Below are 20,942 nucleotides of genomic sequence, written 5' to 3' on the forward strand. Positions count from 1 at the left end.
TTATTTTCTGTCAGAAGAACTCTGGCTTTAGATTACTCCATGGAACCTAAGCCAAGTCCATATGAGTACAAACAAGTACAACCAAACCAAATATATATGTATGTATGTATTTTTGTATATAAAGGCACTTGATTCCATAGAGTCAGTACCTAGAAACACCAGTAATTTCTCCATTTGTTTAATGTCAAAAGAGTTATACAATTTAGAGAGATTTTAATTTTTGTCTGTCTAATCAAGCTAGGTAACCATAACATATGATACAACAAAGAGATGAAAGATAGTAAACATATTTATTACCATTTTCATTTATCACCATTTTATCATCTTGTCTTTTAGCAAGCCTCTCCCAAACTTTTACTTCTAGTGACTTCCAAGTATTAATGATTTCCTTTTTATCCAATATATATACAGTTTCTATTTATTTATTTGCCTGTTGTTTCCTCCATTAGAAAGTGAGTTTCTTGAGGGCAGGTATTATCTTTCATTTCTTTCTTTATTTTTAATCTGCGGCATTTAGCACCATGACTAGCATATGGTAGATATTTAAATGTTTACTGACTGATTTTCATAATAGAACTCAAATCTTAATAGTCATATATTTTCCTACTATGTCTAAAATTAATTCTGCTTATTTTTTTTGAAGCATCAGTGACTTTCTTTTTACTAAAGTATTTTCTCATTCATAGTGAAACATTGAAATTACTATTAAATTTTAGCCTGTGTCATTTTTACTGCTATTCCTAACAATAATAAAAACTTTACTGAACATTACATAAACAGTTGAGAAATCTTCTGAGTCCTCAGCATAGTTCAGATTTATAGTGAGCAGAAAAGCACTTACTTTATTTATAAAACTTCAAACAGAATAATCCATCTAAGTAGATTTATTAAATATATCACGTCACTTCACACAATACAAAAAATAAACAGTTAATAAACAACTCTGATGGGTTAATGCAAAATTTATCTTCCTGACAGTGTTTTGGCTCAGAGGCATAACCATGTGATGTTTCCTTCTCTCCCACAGCATGCCAGTCTGTTCATATAGGCAGACAGAATGGAGGTGAGGGTTAAAGGGAAAAAGGATGAATTAAAAAAAAAAAAAAAAATGTAGAAAGCTCAGAGATTTAGTTAACAATTTCAATAAATTTCGATTAACAAATTCAGTAAATCAAATCAAAATATGACAGTGTGATTGGTTTTCTCTAGTAAATATTACCTGATTTGCATTTTTCATCTCCTTTCAGCCCATTCATTTTCCTAATTTTTTTTCTTTATTCCATTTTTCCTCTTCTCTTTCAATTAACATATTTTTTATTCTCTTTTACCTATAAAGTCTCAACTTATGACTGTCACTAGGAAATAACTGATACTAGCATAAAAAGGGATTAGGGGTAGGGTATTAAAAAAAATCATGTGGAAAATGAAATAGGAAAATAAATTATCTATTCATTTTAATTTTTAACCATTTTATATGGATTCTATTTCTGTTTTGTTTTACTAATAGCTTATGGTAAAAGCTATAGATTCTTTAAATAATATTAAAAAAAAAAAACCACACAGGCCCATTTGATTAAGGAAATAGCTAAAAAATTCTGGTAATTAATATAATGAATAGAAAGAATTCCAAAGAGGCATAAGAAAACTCATGTGAATTGATACAAAGTAAAATAAGCAGTTCCAGGAAAATAATGACTACAACATAATATAAATAAAAAACACAACAGCAGAAAAAGAAACTGGACATTGTACAATTAGTGACTTACCCAGGCTCCAAAAAAGAGATTTTAAAAAGCACCTCCCTCCCTTTTCCTTTATTTGGAAAGATGGGTAGACTATGGATGTAGAATACAGCATATATTGCCAGACTCAGTTGATGTGGTCAGTTTTATTGAACTGTTTCCCTCACCCCAACTTTTTCCCCCTTATTCTTTGCTACAGGAAATAGTTTATTGGGAAAGGGAGGAGAGGAGGAAGATAATATTCACATATAAAGGTGACATACAAATAAAGATATCTATAATAATTTTAAAAGACCATCCAAGATAGTTTAAGAAAGCAGATACTTCTCTTATTTATGTTTTCTCTTCCCCAGTGAACACTACATTTGATTTTAATGATTAGTAAATAAAGTTTTCATTTTAAATAACTTTTTTCATTTTTAAATAGATAACATTTTAATGCAAAAAAAAATTGAAAAAAATTTGAAAACACATTTTTGAGACAAAATAGGTTAGCAAAAATCAGTATCAGGTAGTGAATAATTTAGTTTACCTACCTTGCCAATAAAAACTGCCAGGACCTCCCAGAAGTACTCTGTCTGCCTGAGGGGAAAATGATGCAGAAAAAAAATATTCTTTTAAAAGTTATATATTTCAAATTAAAATAATGAAAAACTGAGTAAATTAATGTTAAAATTAAAATTAATTCTCAGGTTGGGTAACTGTCATTTTTACTAATATATATTTTAAGAACAAGAAGGGAAGTAAAAATAAACTCTCTTAACTCAATATCATTTGGCCTAATTACTTTTTCCACCATGTCAAAAATGGCATATCAGTGTACATGTCAAAATAAATATGGACTTGCTAACTTTGACTGTATCTGCTAATCTAACATAGGAGTTTTCTATTATTAAACTTTGATTATCAAGTCTGTCTGCCTGCCATCTGGGGGAGGGGGTTGGGGGAGAAAGGGAAAAAATCTGAACAGAAGTAAGTGCAAGGGATAATGTTGTAAAAAATTACCCATGCATATGTACTGTCAAAAAAAAAAAAAGTTATAATTATAAAATAAAATAAAAATTAAATAAACAATTAAAAAAAAAAAGATTATCAAGTCTGTGACTACAGAGGCACATTTCCCATCCTAATGATTACCAAAGGAACTTCATGCTCCACTTGAGGGAAACTCTTGTTGGTACCTATAGCAACAATCTGACAAAATCAAAAGAGAAGCTAAAGGGCACATTTTTTCAGAGTTTATTGTGGATAACCTATTGTGAATTTTCCTAGTCCTATTTTGTGGCTATTACAATAATAGAAAAGTAATAGAGTGTTTTAGACATAAAATACTTACTTGTTTCAGCCCAAGATATGCACACACACACACACACACACACACACACACACACACACACACACACATATATGTGTCTCTAGTTTCAATATATATATATATGTATATATATATATATATATGTGTGTGTCTCTAGTTTCAATATATATATATATATATATATATATATATATATATATATATATATATATAAGTGTCTCTAGTTTCAATATATCACCACTGTTAGAGCTGCATGACCAGATGATACTGGCAATATTAATGTCTAAATGGTTCCCAATTAAAAATTTGTGATGTTTGGCTTTAGGAATTATTTTTAAAAAATAAATTGAGCATGTATTATGGAGTAAGAATATTTCTGGTTATTGTAGTGCTATAAGCATAAAGAAAATAAACTAATCTCTTAAATTTAATTATTTTTACTACAGTTAAAATTATTCACTTTATATAGAAACCTTATAGTTGGGATCATAAATATCACATTGATATATGAAGTGAATAGGGAATGGATTATTTAAGTAATTAATTTAGGCAAATAGTATAAACATTTCCCTCCCTAAATGAAATACAAATAAAAGGATAAGAACAAGATAGTAATACTTTATTATATTTTTTATAAATGATCATGACACTGTGGTGTCTATGGTTTTAATTAATTTGACTTATCATAGTCTCTCTTTCCCCACAGTCTATAAAAAAAGTCACTATCTTGCTTATTTGGTTTTTAATCAATATGCTCCTGGGTTATCTAGGTCCTTAATTACTGTACTGGAATTTATTTAAAAAAAAAAACAACTTGAAAATTTGACAAAGAGAGAAGAGAAAATATATAAATAAAAAAACATTTAAGAAAAGTCTGTTTTTTGCGCTTTTTTTTTTTCTTTGTTTTGGCTCTATAGAAATGTCCTGGTGAGGAACTCTCTGTACCAAAGTAAATCAGCAATTATTCTGTAATTCATCACCTTAAAGAATTGCCTCAAACAATAAAATTAAATGGTTTGCACAGAGTGATATAGCAAGAACACACACACACTCACATATACATACACATACATATATATATGCATACATATATACACATACCTGTGCAAACTTACAGGTGTGTATATATGTATATGTATATATACACATAGTGTGTGTGCATATATATAATTAATGTAATTTTAACATTAATTTATTCAATATTATATATATATGTATATATATATATATATATATATATACACACACACACACACATATATATATGTACATATAATGGTTTCAATCCAAGTATTACTAAATCAAAGTCAGGTACTCTATCAACTACATTAAAAAGTTACCCCTCCCCAAATTAAAAATTTGAGAATTTAAAGTTTTAGAAAAAAGATGAAATTACAGGATTTTAGAATTAGATAAATGTCAGAATTTTTGATAGAGGAATTAGAGCATCTGTAAGTAATCTGTAGAGATCCAGGATTTGGCCATTTCTGTTTGACCTGGAGTAGAAGAATTGCTCATGATATTTGAAAAGATGAAAAAACTAAAAGAATAGGGCATTGAGGGAACCATCAATATAAATGCTGAAGCCTTTAATAAAATGGCAGGAGTTGGTAAGGAGAGAAAGATTTTGAGTCAAGTTTTAAACTCCTTGACATAGGAGGAAGTATGACCTTGGGGTTGATAGACAATAGCTACTGTGTTTCACATGAGTGAAAATTGTTAATAGATTGATTTCAAAGAAGAAAATGCTGCTAAGTGATGGTAACAGAGAATATCAAAATTGGCAATGAGAACAAGAAATATTCTGATTCTCTGACTAGGACCAATGTGTCATGGAGTATGAGAAGAAATCCAACTAGAAATGGAAAAGATGACCAGGATGCAAGGCCATTTAGATGAAATCAGGTCTCAACACATATAAAGGGTAAATTATTTTGATTATAATATATATTTTTCACTTGGCACTAAAAGACTCTCAAAGTCAACATAGTGTAATAAACAAATAATCAACCCATGGGATTTGAAATCTTTCAATCCTAGGTTGAAGATTGACTCTGTGATTATGAACAAATCATTACATATCTCTTGGCCTTAATTTCCTACAAAATTAGGTGTTTGGATTAGATGACTCAAGAGGCTTTGCCAACTCTAAATCTATGCTCTTTTTTAAGATTTCCCATAATAGATGACAAAAATCACAATTCATTGTACTCTGTCCTAATCATGCCTTATTTATGCATTAACAAAATTACCAATAAAGCACCCACCAAAATAAAATTTGACTTGAATTTTTAAAAAAAAATTATAATTCAACTGTTAATTTGTACAGTAATAATCATCTATAAGTTTCTGAGGAATTTATTCAGACTCTCTAGGAAAACTTATTCCATTTCTTCTTTTCCTCTCCTATAGCTTACTTATTTTACTGCTTATTATTACTATTTCTAAAAAGGGAAGAAAGAGAAAGAAAGAAAGTGAAATTCAGATCTGTATATTTTGATATTTAATCATTTTATTAATCATAATAATAACAATAGCATCACTTAACTACTACTTCTTGGAGCTATGTATAAGTTCTCTTCTCTGTTTTATGACTTTGTAGATAGTCTTCAACAATTATGACTAAAATAGCCTTGGTCAATGCCTCGATCAAAATATTCCTATATCTCTTTTCCCATAATATAATAATAGCTTAAAGTATCGATGATAACTAAAGTTAAAGCAATTGAACAACATGTTTTTATTATTATCTGTGCATTTCAATTATCCATATTATGTCTAACCTATCCATTGTCATAGATAATAAAACAGTAAGGTTGATTTTAGTTTCATCTAATATTAAATAGGGACTAATACTTACTTTTGTAAAATCAATGCTGAAGCCTCCTTGACAAAATCCCTGTCCATCAGCATCAATATTTTCTAAAGAAAAAAAAGATTGCATAAATCATAAGAAAAACAGCTCAGCCACAGTCAGAGGGTGAATGATTTGTTAAGGCATCCCAGTAAAGACAATAGACATCAAAAATTTTAGAGCTTTGTTATTGATAGTATTGATAAGAGAAACAACCAATCAGTCAAGAAGAGGGCTGAAAAAAAGCTAAGATTCTTAACCCTCCCCTTTCCTACCTCACCCCCTAATTTTACTGTCTCACTTATAAGAATTATGTCAACATTTAGTCATCATAAATGCCAGAAAGAAAGTAATTAAAATTCAATTATATTCTCATATTTCTTGTGAAAAAGTTCCAAGATATATATCTAAAGATTTATTAGCCATTCAGAAAGACCATACACTTAAGTAGTTTGGAGTTTCAGGAGATGATCATCCAGTATGCAAACAAATAACCTCTGAATAGTTCAATGTAAAATAAGACTCAAACAAAATGAGTTTTGAGAGGCTAATGAGGGGCTACTTTTTATAATTAAATACTTACATGGGACTATAGATCTAGAGCATGAAAGGCTGTAGATTTATAGACCTCAGAGGCTATCTATTCTTTTCCCGTCACATTTTACTAAGGAAGAAACTGAAGCTCAGGAAGGTTAAGTGATTTTAAATCATTATATCTCCCTCAGTGTTTTACAGTATCTAACACATAGTAGGTGCTCAATTAAGTTGGATTAAAAAAACCTAATTTTCTGATGTCTTTTCTGTCTTACACCAAAGGGGAAAAAAAAATACAACTCTGTTTATTAAAAAAAAAATCTTTATAAATGAAATAATATTAGTAAAAATTGTTTAGCACAGTGCCTAAAACATACTAGGTATTATATCAATGTTTATTTCCTTTCTTTCCCATTTCCTTAATAGCAATGTATTTAAATAACAAATAAATAACATTTTTGCTGTTATATACTGTGTTTATATTTGAGAAACCAAAACCTCTTCTTTTCTCCCCCTGAGGCAATTGGGGTTAAATGACTTGGCCAGGGTCACACAGCTAGGAAGTGTTAATTTTTTGAGACCAGATTTGAACTCAGATCCTCCTGACTTCAGGGCTAGTGCTCTATCCACTGCATCACCTACCTGCCCCACCTCCTATGTTTTTAATGCTTGAATCTTAAAAATCTTAAACACTCTTGACAATATAACTTTAACTATATGGTATTTCATTCAAGATACATTCTAAAATGTTTAAAAAATGTTCAGAGATTCCTAATTCATTTTTAATATTAGTGATCTACTTCAGTATTATTCATTTTAGTAATAAAGAGCATAATACTACTATAATTTAAAGTTTTTTTATGACCAAAAGGAATTAAGAAAAACATGGATTTCTAGAGTTTCCAAAACATAGTGAATCATTCTAAGGAATTCTGCTCTGACCTCAAGTCAACCATTGTATATTCTTTACTGCGGTTGCATCATGAGACTATTTTAGTCTATTTATGAAGACATTCTGCCCTGATTATTGAACTGTACAATAATTGGCAATGTTTGTATGAACTGCACTTTCAAAAAAAAAAAAAAAAAGAAAAGAAAACCACTTTTTTTTTCAAATTATTTGGCAAATGCATATTAAACAAGAGTATATATTTTTCAACATTTTAAAGGATTTTATTTTTAATCTTGAACTTTGTACATATATTAAGGTTTTCTGAATTGAATTGTACTCAAGATTAATGTTCAATTTTTTTCTTATTATTCCACTAAAGCAGCATCAACATATTTTTGAGTCCCTACACAATGTAATAATCAAGGAAATGAATAACCACTTCACAGGACACTGATGAGGTAATTTCTAAATAAATCCTAATACATCAGAAAAGGCTTAGAGAAAAGAAAAAAGAATTGTTTTTAAGAATGGAGCTGGAAAAATAATATTGTAAATGTGTTTCAAGACTCAGTCACCAAACCTGATCTATATAGAAGGGGATAATCTATACATGACCCATATCTCTCCTTATCTCCAATCCTTTCTCTATAACTGCTTACTAAATAATAGAATGGTCTCTGAGGCCATTTAGTCTAACACTCCCAATGTATGCACCTTTAGTTTTAATAATATTAATCTCTACAGAGGGAAAAATCACCCCAAAGTAGACAACCCATTCTACTCTGGAATAGCTCTACTTGCTTGAAGTTTCTATTTCACCAACCCCTAAAATTCAACCTGTCTAAAATTGAACTTATCATTTTTTATTTTAAATTTTCTCTTAGTATTTTCACTAACATCTCAGTTACATAGAATCACAATCTCAAATATTTCAATTTTCCTTTTCCTCTTGTTACCAGCCATTGATAATTTGCCTTATCTTGTTGATTAAACTTCTAAGACATCTCTTCTATCTAATGCTTTCTTTGCACTCATTTTCCCACCAATATAGTCTGGGAAAGTAATGATTGAGCCCCTTTTTCTATTTTCTCCTTTTTCAATCATTCATCCTTACAATTGACAAAATAACCTTCTTAAGGCACCAATCTGACCACATCATTCCCCCTTTCAGAAATCCAACTGATTTTTATGTTAGAGGATAAAATGCATATTTTTATGCCTGACATTTCTGAACTTCTATGATCTGCTACCAATCTTTCTAATCTAAATTCATATTAATGTCCTCAAAACAATCTACATTTTAGCCACATAAAGGAAAAAGATTGACCAAAATCACATAGGTAATCAGTAAAAGAACCGAGATTAGAACCCAGAGCCCCTTCCTATTCTTTTTATATTTCATATTATAATTCTTTTGTTTATTATACTTAAAAATATAAAATTAATCCTCACTTTTGGCTCCAGGGATTGAGCCCTATTGGAATGTATCATTTAAAATCATACAAGTCAGAGAAAAACAGTTTTGCATTTACTTTCAGTTGTGGGATTTTTAATTTAGAGGTTAAATATACTATCAAAAACTCAAATCTTAATTGGCTTTACTTTTTTATTTTTTTCAAAAAAATCTTTCCTTCATCACTCACTATTCTATCTTAAGAGACTAATTTCATTATATTCAACAATAAAAAAAGAAATAGAGAAATATGAAGGTCACCTTCAAGAGTCATTTTCATTCATCCATTAAATAAGTGTTCCTTGAGAATCTACAGTGGACATGTGTCAGTCTGGCAATTTCCTTCTACAAAACCTCCATTTTCTCTGGTCTCTTTCAAAACTGAAGCATGATCTTTACCAAGTAAGTTTTCTATGATTTCTCCATTATATTAAAGAACTAATAAGACCATGGCAATGGATACTTGTGTATAAACTGAAATATAGTCTATCATCAATCATCATGATGAAAAAAGAAAAAAAAATTCATGTGTAAACAATATGTTGTGATAACTTATTTTTGTACTATCAAAGATTCAGATGTTGTATATATGAGGATGTTTCAGAAAACTGAAGATTACTGTTTCAGCACTAGAGTATTTTTCTTTTAACTTTTAGATGGATATTCCTAAAATTTATTAAACTCCCCTAGCTTCTTGAGCAGAGAAAACTGAAGATAATTTAACTTTTTTATGACATTCATCAATATTCCAAACATTAAACAGTAGTATAAGGGACAGAAGACTGGAGTTGGAATTAGGAAGATCTGAACAAGATTATGTGATGAGGATTGTGGGGACTGAAGGTGGATCACAACATAGTATTTTCATCTTTTTTTTTTTGTTGTTTGTTTGCTTTGTTTTCTTTCTCATTTTTTCCCTTTTTGATCTGATTTTTCTTGTGCAGAATAATTGTGGAAATATACATAGAAAAATTGCACATTTAACATATATTGGATTACTTCTGTTGGGGGGGAGATAGGGCTAAAAGAGGGAGAAAAATCTGAAACACAAGGTTTTGTAAAGGTGAATGGTAAAACTATATTTGCATATATTTGGAAAAATAATTCCAATTCTTAATCTGATATTAGGAATGCTTTTGTGGGCGAGTCATTTAATAACCAGGAACCTCCGTTAACTCACATAAAACTAGGATAATAATAAAAATACTGATTTCACAGATTTGTTATGAGGATCAAATTAAATATTGTAGGTAAAATATTTTTAGACCTTAAAATACATTACAAATGACAAATAGGATAATGTTGAAGATGATGATGCTTTTACAAATAACTGGGGTGTACAGATTTTTTTGTCCCTACATTAAATAACCCCCAGTTACTGTGTGTTTTAAAATTCACATATTTCCTTTTTACATTTTTTTTTTTGCTTCTGTCTAAATAAGCTTCCCCTCCTCAAAGTCACTGATGTGTCTGGTCTTATAGGGTTCTTCTAATTTTCTGTTTCTAATATGCTACTGACTTAAGACAAGAAATAAAGATTGTCGGAATTTTATTAACAATTTACAACAACAGAGGCTGTAAAGTAGTAAAGTAGAGCATGGCCCTAAAACACTAATTGGTTAATTTTCAATCTAAAAGGCTTTTTTATATTAATTCAGAATCACTCTGAATCCCTGAAGTTAGTGGGAAATGGACCTCTGGATTAAGAAGGTTTGTTGTACCTTAAATGTATCAATCCCAGAAGATTTGAAACATAAAATGAAAGAACAATGATTAAATCTAACACTTTGTCTGGGAAAAGGACCAGACCTATAATTTCATTAATAATAGAGAATTTCTGGATAAGGAAAGTCCCCTTTACCAATGCACGTCTGGACCTCTTCTGCAACTTATAGGTCTAGAGAATGAACTAATTCACTGAAAAGTACAGTGATCTACCCAGAATCACACAGCCAGTATTTAACAGAGATGGGACCTGAATACAGGTTTTCCTGGCTTTAAGAACAGCTCTCTATGTTGCCTCCCCAAAATTTCTACAAATAAGGTAAGCTTATAGCCTACATTCATTCCAAAAAAGAACTAGAAAAGAGTCAGAAATGTGAACACAAAACTTAAAATTTGAAAAATGAAGTTTAAAAAATTGACCTTGAAACACAATTTATCCACCTTAAATCTTAAGGACTTATTCTGTGATATATTCTCTGATTTCCTAATTGAGTTATCTCAGTTAGGAAAATAACATTTTTATCACATTTAGGAAATGTGATAAATAATGGAAGAAGTTTCTTCCTCACAAAAAAAAGCTGAGCAGAGTAGTTGCTCTCTATTAGAAAAAGAACTTAGAAACAAAGTAGATTAGAAGGCAGATCAAAAGACCAGGGGGGAATAATAACAAAAATAACAGCTAGCATTTATATAGTGCTACCTATGTAGTAGCAACTGTGCTAAGTTCTTTATAATTGTTATTTCATTTGATCCTCACAAAAATTCTGGGAAAGGTACTGTTATTATTATTCCTATTTTACAGTTAAAATACATAGCTAATAAATATCTGAGCCCATATTGGAAGTAAAGTCTTCCTGATATCAGACTCAGTGCTATATCTACTATACCTTCGCTACCTCAAGACAGAGCCTCTTAGAAGGATCTAACATGTGAATATAAGGTGAATTCACATTTCAAGTTTGCATCAGAAAACTAATGACAAAAATTCCATCCAACTATTATTTTGCTATTAAAATATATGCTGGGCTTTGAATGTTCTTTTGGATCACTGTATCAGAAGGGTCGCACAGTGTGAAAATATCGCATTTGAACCTAGTAGTCCTAGTACTATACATGACTTACATGTGTGACAGTGGGCAAGCCTGTTTCCTTCTCAGTAAAAACAAGTACTACCAATTAAACTACCTAACAGGGTTATTGCCTAGAAAATATTCTTCACAGATGCAGAATTACAAGTCATTTGTAATTTATAGCCTCAGAGAGTTGCTTTGGGGCACTAAAAATGACTTGATCAGGGTTACATCATAAAGTAGTATCAAGGGGAAGATCCATGTACCCAAGTTCTAAAGCTGGAACTCCAAACAATTACAACATACTAGCTACCAGAAATGTGGTGATGGTTATAAGAGCTAACCAATATTCACTTCCTATATTTAATATAAAAGAGCAAATTGGAATTATGAGACTTTCTGTATAATGATGATTACAGTTATGATTCCAAGGTCCCTAATTATATAAACTACTATTCTAGAGCATTTTCTTAAACTGTGGGTAACAACCCCATATGGGGTCATATAATTGAATAGGGGGGTTGTGAAATTAAGATTTATTATCAGCAAATTTTTAATTTGTATAATTATTTTATATACCTATATACCCAAGATCACATAAAAATTTTGTTCAAAAAGAGTTCACAAGTAGAAAAGTTTTAAGAAATCCTGTTCTAGAGAGTAAGAACTAAGATCTTCTTGAGAAGGCTAGGCAGATTTTTCCACTGAATCTAGAGAATGATAGGATTATATTTATATACAGACATTTTGACCTCACAGGAAAAACATATTCAGCCACAATCTTTATACCAAATTCATTGTGAGCAAATATGCAAATTCTCACAAAATAAATTTTACATTCCTTTCTAAAAGAATGTTGCAAAGTATAAGAGATTTTCTTCACATACTTGATCGGCAAGGAGCATATTCAACAGTCTTTGTTCCATCTTGTAGAAAGCATGTTCCAACAGGTTCTCTCTCTTGTTTCAGTTCAGTCCTCCAATGATATAATGGAGCACAGGCCTGAAGCCAAAAAAAAAAAGAAAAAAAGAAAAGAAAAAAAAAAGAAAAAGAAAAAAGAAATAGAACCAGTAAATATTAGTTTTATACACTATTAAATACACTATTTAAAATCAAGCAGGCAATGCCACATTAAACCATTTAGAATCACAATGAACACATGATAATATAATAAAGAAATGTCTATAGAATATAGAAAGATTGAAAATAAGTACCTTTCTTACATCCTATTGAAAGGCATATAATTTAGCAAATAAGTATTACTTTAAAGAAGCTAAAAGAACTCATTTCCAAAAAAATTGTTAATGTTTTTTGCTCAAATGTTGAATTGATTTAGAGACTAATTAATTTTTTCCTGAAGTTTCTTTCATTTTTTATTTTTAATAGTATTTTATTTTTCCAAATATAGTTTTACCATTCACCTTTACAAAACCTTGTTTCAGATGTTTTTTCCTCTCTTATCCCCACCCCCCAGATAGAAGTAATCCAAATGTGTAATTCTTCTATATATATTTCCACAATTATGCTGCACAAGAAAAATCAGATCAAAAAGAGAAAAAAATGAGAAATAAAAAAAGCAAACAACAAAAAAGATGAAAATATTATTTTGTAATCCACATTCAGTCCCCACAATCCTCATCATATAATCTTGTTCGTGTGTACAATGTTCTCTTGGTTTTACTCACTTCACTTAGCATCAGTTCATGTAAGTCTCTTCAGGCCTTTTTGAAATCATTCTGCTGATCATTGCTTATAGAGCAACAATATTCCACTACATTCATACACCATAACTTATTCAGCTATTTCCCAACTGATGGGCATCCAGTCGATTTCTAGTTCCTTGCCATTACAAAAAAAAAAAAAGGATTGCAACAAACATTTCTGCACATGTGGGTCATTTTCCTTTTATTATAATCTCTTTGGGATACAGGCCCAGTAAAGATACTGTGAACAAACTCTTAAATGTTCTGAGAACAATTTTTTGGCTGAGAAATTGTTTTGCTGTTTTCAGAAGTGTTTATTTCGGAATTGCATGTAAGAAATATTTTATCATTTTATATAGCAAAAAAAATCTAGAGAAAAAAGTAATTTCATTTATTTGAAGAAATTTAATGGAGTTCCCATTTTTTTTGATAGCAAAAATACCAATTGACAAATGTTAAAGGCAGTTTGATATAAAAGATCAACTGATCTTCAACCTCTCTCACCCCATATTAGCCATATGACCAGATAAGTTATTTAAATTCTAAGTGTCCCTAAACAACTTTTCCAGACTATTTGTATAGGGAAGGCACAAATCCAGAAAGGTGTTCACTACAAGTTGCCTACATAAATTAAAGGGAAAGTTGTTTGGTTTTAGTTAAGTAATGATTCATGTGGATCATTTGCTTATTTCATTTTAGTCTGAAAGATTATAAAACACAACCTATCTTAACTTTCATTAAAACAGAACTGTAGTAATGAAAATCATAAATTACCTATTCCCTCAATTAGTATGGAAGATTAGAGTGAGAGGTTTCATAGCTTAGTGAATAGACAAGCTTGCCTTTGAAGTCAGAAAGAGCAGAATTCAAGTCTGTTGCTGACACATGCTGGCTGTGTGACTCTGAGAGAGCCTCTCTACTTTTAATTAGCTTAAAGACTAGAAATTGTAAATAAACTGTCAGTCTTCATTAATGGAGACAGTTTCTATGCCAGGATTTCCTTACACCAATAAAATCTAATTCAAAAGGAAAAAAAAAAAAAATTAACATGGGGAAAACAGCTCTGTTAGCCAGCAATGGGGTCAAAATTTAAGTAAGAAATGGAGCTATAACAGTAAAGACAGAAGATTGAACTATAGCTTTTACCTAAATAGATGCTTTTGTATCCTAGTAGAAATGAAGCCTTGGCAAAAAAGAACCTTAAAACATATATATATATATATATATATATATGGTAATATAACAAATATAATTGAAAGGAAGAAAAAACGTATTAGGAGTTTATCCACCAATAATTGGGAATGTGGTATGGAAAGACTATAAAAATTAAAGATTCATTCACCTAAGTATATATGTTAAAATTTACCACTGTTGGAAAGGGACCTGTATGTGCCAAAATGTTTGTGGCAACTCTTTTTGTTATAGCTAGAAACTGGAAGTTGAATGGATGTCCATCAATTGGAGAATGGTTGGGTAAATTGTGGTATATGAAGGTTATGGAATATTATTGCTCTGTAAGAAATGACCAGCAGGAGGAATACAGAGAGGCTTGGAGAGACTTAAATCAACTGTTGCTGAGTGAAATGAGCAGAACCAGAAGATCACTATACACTTCAATAACAATACTGTATGAGGATGTATTCTGATGGAAGTGGATATCTTCAACATAAAGAAGATCCAACTCACTTCCAGTTGATCAATGATGGACAGAAATAACTATACCCAGAGAAGGAACACTGGGAAGCGAATGTAAATTGTTAGCACTACTGTCTATCTACCCAGGTTACTTATACCTTCGGAAGCTAATAATTAATGTGCAACAAGAAAATGGTATTTACACACATATATTGTATCTAGGTTATATTGTAACACATGTAAAATGTATGGGATTACCTGCCATCGGGGGGAGGGAGTGGAGGGAGGGAGGGGATAATTTGGAAAAATGAATAAAAAAAAAAAAATTACCACTGTTACCAATATTGAATTACTTTCTTTTCTCCTGTTGAACATAGAGTAGAAATATTTTCCTGGAGTGATGACAGTTTTGATGAATTATTTAACAGTTTATTTTGTTTGTTAGAACAAAAAAAGAAATTTTCTTTAAAATAAACTTGAGTTTCCTGACATATAACAATTTTTTTTTAATTGAGGTAGTAGAAATGTTAAGAAGGATCAGTGTTATTTTAAAGACATTAAGGAATTCCTCTCCCTTTCTATTCTTTTATTACTGCTGCTTTTTGTTTCTTACAATTCATTAATTTACAATGTATCCCTTCCTTCCTCAATAGTCTTGCTTTTTCCCTGTATTTGCTGAAAAGTTTTAATTTTTATCCTTTACAATAATTCTTGCCTTTCATTTTAGATATATACATTTTATCATATTTTAAATGACAGTCATGTTTTACATTGTTTTGTTTTCATGAAACTTGATCAAAGACTTTTAAAAAATCCATCTTCATATAATCATGTGATTTAGGCTATTATTCTGAATATCATAATGAGAACTGTTGTAATTGTTCAATCATTTTTATCCCTTGACAAAACTTCAATGTGGTAATACTGAATAACTCTTTGATATTTTGCTATAGTTTTTTTTTTTTTCCTTGACCTGTTAAGGACCATGCCTAAGTGAAGGGGCAGGTCAATTCTCCAAAAGCCTCCACAGCTGTGGATCATAGCACCTGAAGGAGTTGCCAGGCAGCCTTTACTGACACAGGTGTTGCTTGTGGACAGGGAATAAAATAAATTGGAGGCAGAAGGAAAAGGAGAGGTCAGATAGTGTAACTGCCTCTTAGTGGGGAGGTCAGACAACAGCAACTGCCTCTCAGTCTCCTTGTATCATCACCATCCTCTTACATGAAGAGATGAGTTCTACAGGTCTGAGTTAGACCTTCAGTAGCCACTGATAAGTGGCTTCCATATCACAACAGTGACCTTTATTCAAAACTTCTGTATCGGTATTTGTTTCATAAAAGAAAATTATTGAATATTTTCTGAGTTTTTGAGAGCCTCTTGACTAAAACAGGAATTAGTTGCTCTTTAAATGTTTGATAGAATTTACTTATGAATCTGCAACAGTGATTTTTTTTTCCCCATTTGGAAGTTAGACACTAAAAAAAATTTTTTTAGTGTTATTTCCTGGTATTGTTGAAGATGTCTGTTCCATGTTTTAGTAATTTGGATATTTTATATTTTCAAGGTAATAATTCTTTATTTTAAAATAAATTCTTTATTTTGCTACAATAGTTTTGAATAGTAGATTCTCAAAATTCTTTTCATTTTCTGTAAATAAAGCTTATTCTTTTAAAAAATTTTCTTAGTGATTTGGTTTTCCTCTTTTTTTGTCAGGTTTATTAACTGTTTATTAATTTGTTTATTATGTTTATTAATTGCACTGTCTTTTCAAAGAACCAACTTTTCTCTCCTTTCATATTAACTAGGCAATTTTAGTAGAAGACTTATAGAATACATTAAAATGTTACAAATATGTGATAATGCAATATAATTATACCAATATACTAGTATAGTATATTACAAACAACATTTTCAATTTGGTGTTTTGATTTTGGGGGTTTTTTTTTGTTTCCCTAAAAAAAGCATATTAAATTGGTCCAATGGCAAGCTATTCAAAGAAAGCCAGAACAAATTATTTGAAAGAAATGCAACATGGTAAAAAGGTGAATAAAAATAAACCACAGAATAAGTGATGATATAAGGCTGTCAGAAGACTAGTTTTGAATTACTTTAAAATTTTAAAAGGCATGTATTTTATCTGTACTTCTCTTTTCTAATGGTAATACAAGTCTATTTAAAGGCAGATTGGCACTTTGTTCAAATGAAACACATAGGTTAAGAAAGGGGTCAGTGGAGAAGTAATAGAAGGAAGAATAGTATCTTGAAGTGATACATAATAAATACCACTATTCTCTGCTGTGGTCAGACCAAATCTACATATTTACATAGCATTAATTACTTTTTTAGAAAGGAGAGGGACAAATTGGAGTATGTAAAAAGGAGAGCGAACAGCATGTCAAGGGAACTAAAAACCTTTTATAGTGTTACACCTCTGAAAACCATACTTAAAATTGTATTGTTTGCTCACTTTTCACTCATGTCCAAGTCTTCATTTGGGGTTTTCATGACAAAGATACTAGAGTGTTTTGCCATTTTCTTTTCCAACTCATTTTTACAGATGAGAAACTGAGGCAAATAGACTTAGGTGACTTACCCTGTGTCATACAACTAGTAAATGTTTGAGGCCAGATTGGAAATTGAAAAGATGAGTCTTTTTTACTTCAGTTCCCAGTGTCCTATCCACTGCACTATGTAGCTGCCCCTAAAAATAATATATTGAAAACCAGCCTTGAATTCAGGAGGACCCAAGTTCAAATCTGATCTCAGACACTTAACACTTCCTAGCTGTGTGACCCTGGGCAAGTCTCTTAACCCCAGCCTCAGGGGGAAAAAAAAATACATTGACTGGGAGAAGAGAAGGTTTGGGGGCAGCATAATGGCTTGGTGCAAAATGTAAAAGGTTGCCCTATATAGAAGGAATGCTTGACTCTCTGGAAAGTATATTAAGCATCTAACCTGGTAACTAAATTTAGCTATCTTAAAGTTACGAAAATAACAAATAATAATGAGTAGAAGATGAAAAATAGAAGATATATAAGGAAAACTTTCTAATGAGTAGAGTTGTCTAAAAGTGGGAAGAGCTTCCTCAGAAAGCAGTGAATTCCCCATATTTGGAGTTCTTCAAGCAAAGGAGAGATAGATGATCGCTGCCAAGGACACTGTAAAGGGTTTTGCTATTTCAAGTATGGACCAGATGACCTCGGAGGTTCCTTCCAACTTTGAAATTTCATAAATTTATCAAACTAGCAGGTGAAGAAAGAAGAGAATTGAAAGAGTTTTTGTAGTTCCTGAACAAAGACTGAAAAAACTTTAAGATAGCTAAATTTAGATATCAGACTGGATGCTTAATATGCCTTCCTAGAACAGTGAAGATGTGACTAATTTTGTTACAAATTATACTTTTGCAAATAATTGTAATTGTTTTTATTTCTTTAGAGGCTTAAAGATGTTCAGGATCCTTTTTAGCCATGCTACAAAATGTTCATTTCTTCCCAACCATATTAACTGTCACAGTTATAAAGAACTGAATGACAGTACACACAATGACAGTAGAAAATGGTTATATTTTGCATTCTTGTGAAAATTTGTTTCTTGATTAGATATATTTTGCCTCCTGGTTCCAAGCTACCAAACCCCATGTTACTAAATAGATCATTAAAGGCTGGGTGTGTGTGTGTATTATGTGTGTCAATATTCAGATATAAATGTAAAGATATAGATATGGACAGATAAGATATCATAACTTCATTGAGTTGGAAGGGTTGTTAAAAATAATCTAGTCCAATTCTCTCTCTACACAAATGAGGAAACTGAGATATATAAAAGGCTATGGGCAGACCTGAGATTTGAATTCAGGACTCCTGATTTCTTGTCTGAAGTTCCTTCCATTTAATTTGTTTGCTACCTACCTTTTTAATAAAAAATCTTTGACAAAAAGAGAGAGGGAAAAAAACCCACAATTTTCTTTTATTATTCTTTTGATGAAAAGTAGTAGTTAGGTCAATTTAATGTTTGAAAGTTTTTTTTTTAATTCTAATGGCTCACAAAACTTTTCTCCAGCCTATAGCAAACTCCACTTCCAAACTCCACTGATATCAATAGGAGTACTTACTATCCATGCAAGGCAACCAGTTTCAAAACCTCATTGAGATCTTTAACTTCTCACTCTTACTCACCTTATATCTTCAATCTGTTGCCAAATCTTTACATTTCTATTGCTATAACATCTCTCATATGTATCCCTTCTCTCTACATTTACATGGATATCACTTTAAGTTCAGGCCTCCATTACCTTTCAGCTGGATAACTGCCAAAGCCTCCTATTTGATCCAATATACTTAAAGTTGGTATACATTTCCATACATCCCCCCACACTGCTAAAGAAATTTTCCGGGGAAGCTAGGTGGTGCAGTGGATAGAGAACCAGCTTTGAATTCAGGAGGACCCGAGTTCAAATCTGACACTTAACACATCCTAGCTGTGTGACCCTGGGCAAGTCACTGAACCCCAGCCTCAGGGAAAAAAAAAAAATAATAATTTTCCTAAAATTTTCCTAAAGCTTATATCTAATTATGCCACTTCCCTATTCAATAAACCCTAAAATAAAATATAAACTCCTCTGTTTGGCATTTAAATTATCTTCATAACTTGGCCCCTTCTTATCTTTCCAGTTCTTCTTACATATTACTAGACTTCATGCATACTATGATATAGTCATACTGGAACATTTGCTATACTATACCTATGCTTCTGCAAATCCCTTTCAACAGTGGCTGTCTCTCATACATAAAGTATACTTTTTCACTTTTATCATTTGGAATTCCTAGCTTCAAGTCTCAGTCCAAGTAACATCTTTTAATAAAGACTTTTTGTCCCATTGCCCTCCCTTCCCCAGTCTAGTGTACTTCCAAACAAGATCAAGGGATGTGCTCAGGATCACATGGCTAGTGTCATTTTCCAGAGTCTCTGATTTCAGGCCCACAATTGTAAATACTGCATTACATAGCTGTCTTACATATATGTAGATAATATATATAGACAATATGTATATTGTCTCTTTGTTATAAGCTCTTTGAAGACAGAAATTATTTCAATTTTATCTTTGTATTTCTAGGAGTTAGCACAGTTCTGGGCACATAAAGATATAATCAATGTTTGTTGATATTGTACTTCCAAATACCTGAGGCCATATACAGATATGACAGATTAATAGAATCATTTTTATTAAAGCTTTTTTATTTTCAAAACATATACATAGATAATTTTCAACATTCACCCTTACAAAATCTTGTATTCCAAATTTTTCCCTTCCTTCTGCCCCCTCTCCTAGATGGCAAGTAATCCAATATATTAAACATGTGCAATTCTTCTATATATATTTCCATAATTATCATGCTGCACAATAAAAATCAAATCAAAAAGATAAAAAATTAGAAGGGAAATAAAATGAAAGTAAACAATAAAAAAGTAAAAATACTATATTGTGATCCAGTTCAATTCAAATTCAATTTTCTTTCTGGATTCAAATGGCTCTCTCCATCATAAGTCTATTGGAATTGGCCTGAATCACCTCATTATTGAAAAGAGTGACATCTGTCAGAATTGATCATCGTATAATCTTACTGTTCCTGTGTACAATGTTTTTCTGGTCCTATTCCCTTACCTCAGCATCAGTTCACGAAAGTCTCTTCAAGCCTCTCTGAAGTTATCCTACTGGTCATTTCTTATGGAACAAAAATATTCGATAACATTTATACATCATAACTTATTCAGCCATTCTCCAATTGATGAGTATCCATTCAGTTTCAAGCTCCTTGCCAAGTAGTATCAATTTAAATGAACTAAGTTCAGATATGCATCTGTATGAACTGGCTCTATTTTTTTTTTCATTAGATTATAATTTTCCATAGCAAACAAAAAAGAGCTCTATTTGATACACAGCTCTTTATAAAATGAGTCTTTAATCAAAATTATTCCTTAATCAAAAATCTGTTCTTATTTCATATCCTTTCATTCCACC

At 31.0% G+C, this 20,942-nt stretch overlaps 1 protein-coding gene across 1 annotated transcript in view; it reads right to left on the bottom strand.

Annotated features, from left to right (window-relative positions):
* Window positions 1-20,942, bottom strand: part of ITGAV (integrin subunit alpha V) — a 122,667-nt gene that overhangs the window by 45,371 nt on the left and 56,354 nt on the right. Inside the window, exons 4-6 of the mRNA XM_074302918.1 lie at window positions 12,473-12,587; window positions 5,918-5,979; window positions 2,279-2,324 (exon numbers count right to left, since the gene is read on the bottom strand). Of these exons, the coding sequence (XP_074159019.1) occupies window positions 2,279-2,324; window positions 5,918-5,979; window positions 12,473-12,587 (223 nt within the window). The remainder of the gene's footprint in view (window positions 1-2,278; window positions 2,325-5,917; window positions 5,980-12,472; window positions 12,588-20,942) is intronic.

This window comes from Sminthopsis crassicaudata, chromosome 3, assembly GCF_048593235.1.
Source record: "Sminthopsis crassicaudata isolate SCR6 chromosome 3, ASM4859323v1, whole genome shotgun sequence".
In the NCBI taxonomy this organism is placed as follows: Eukaryota; Metazoa; Chordata; class Mammalia; order Dasyuromorphia; family Dasyuridae; genus Sminthopsis; species Sminthopsis crassicaudata.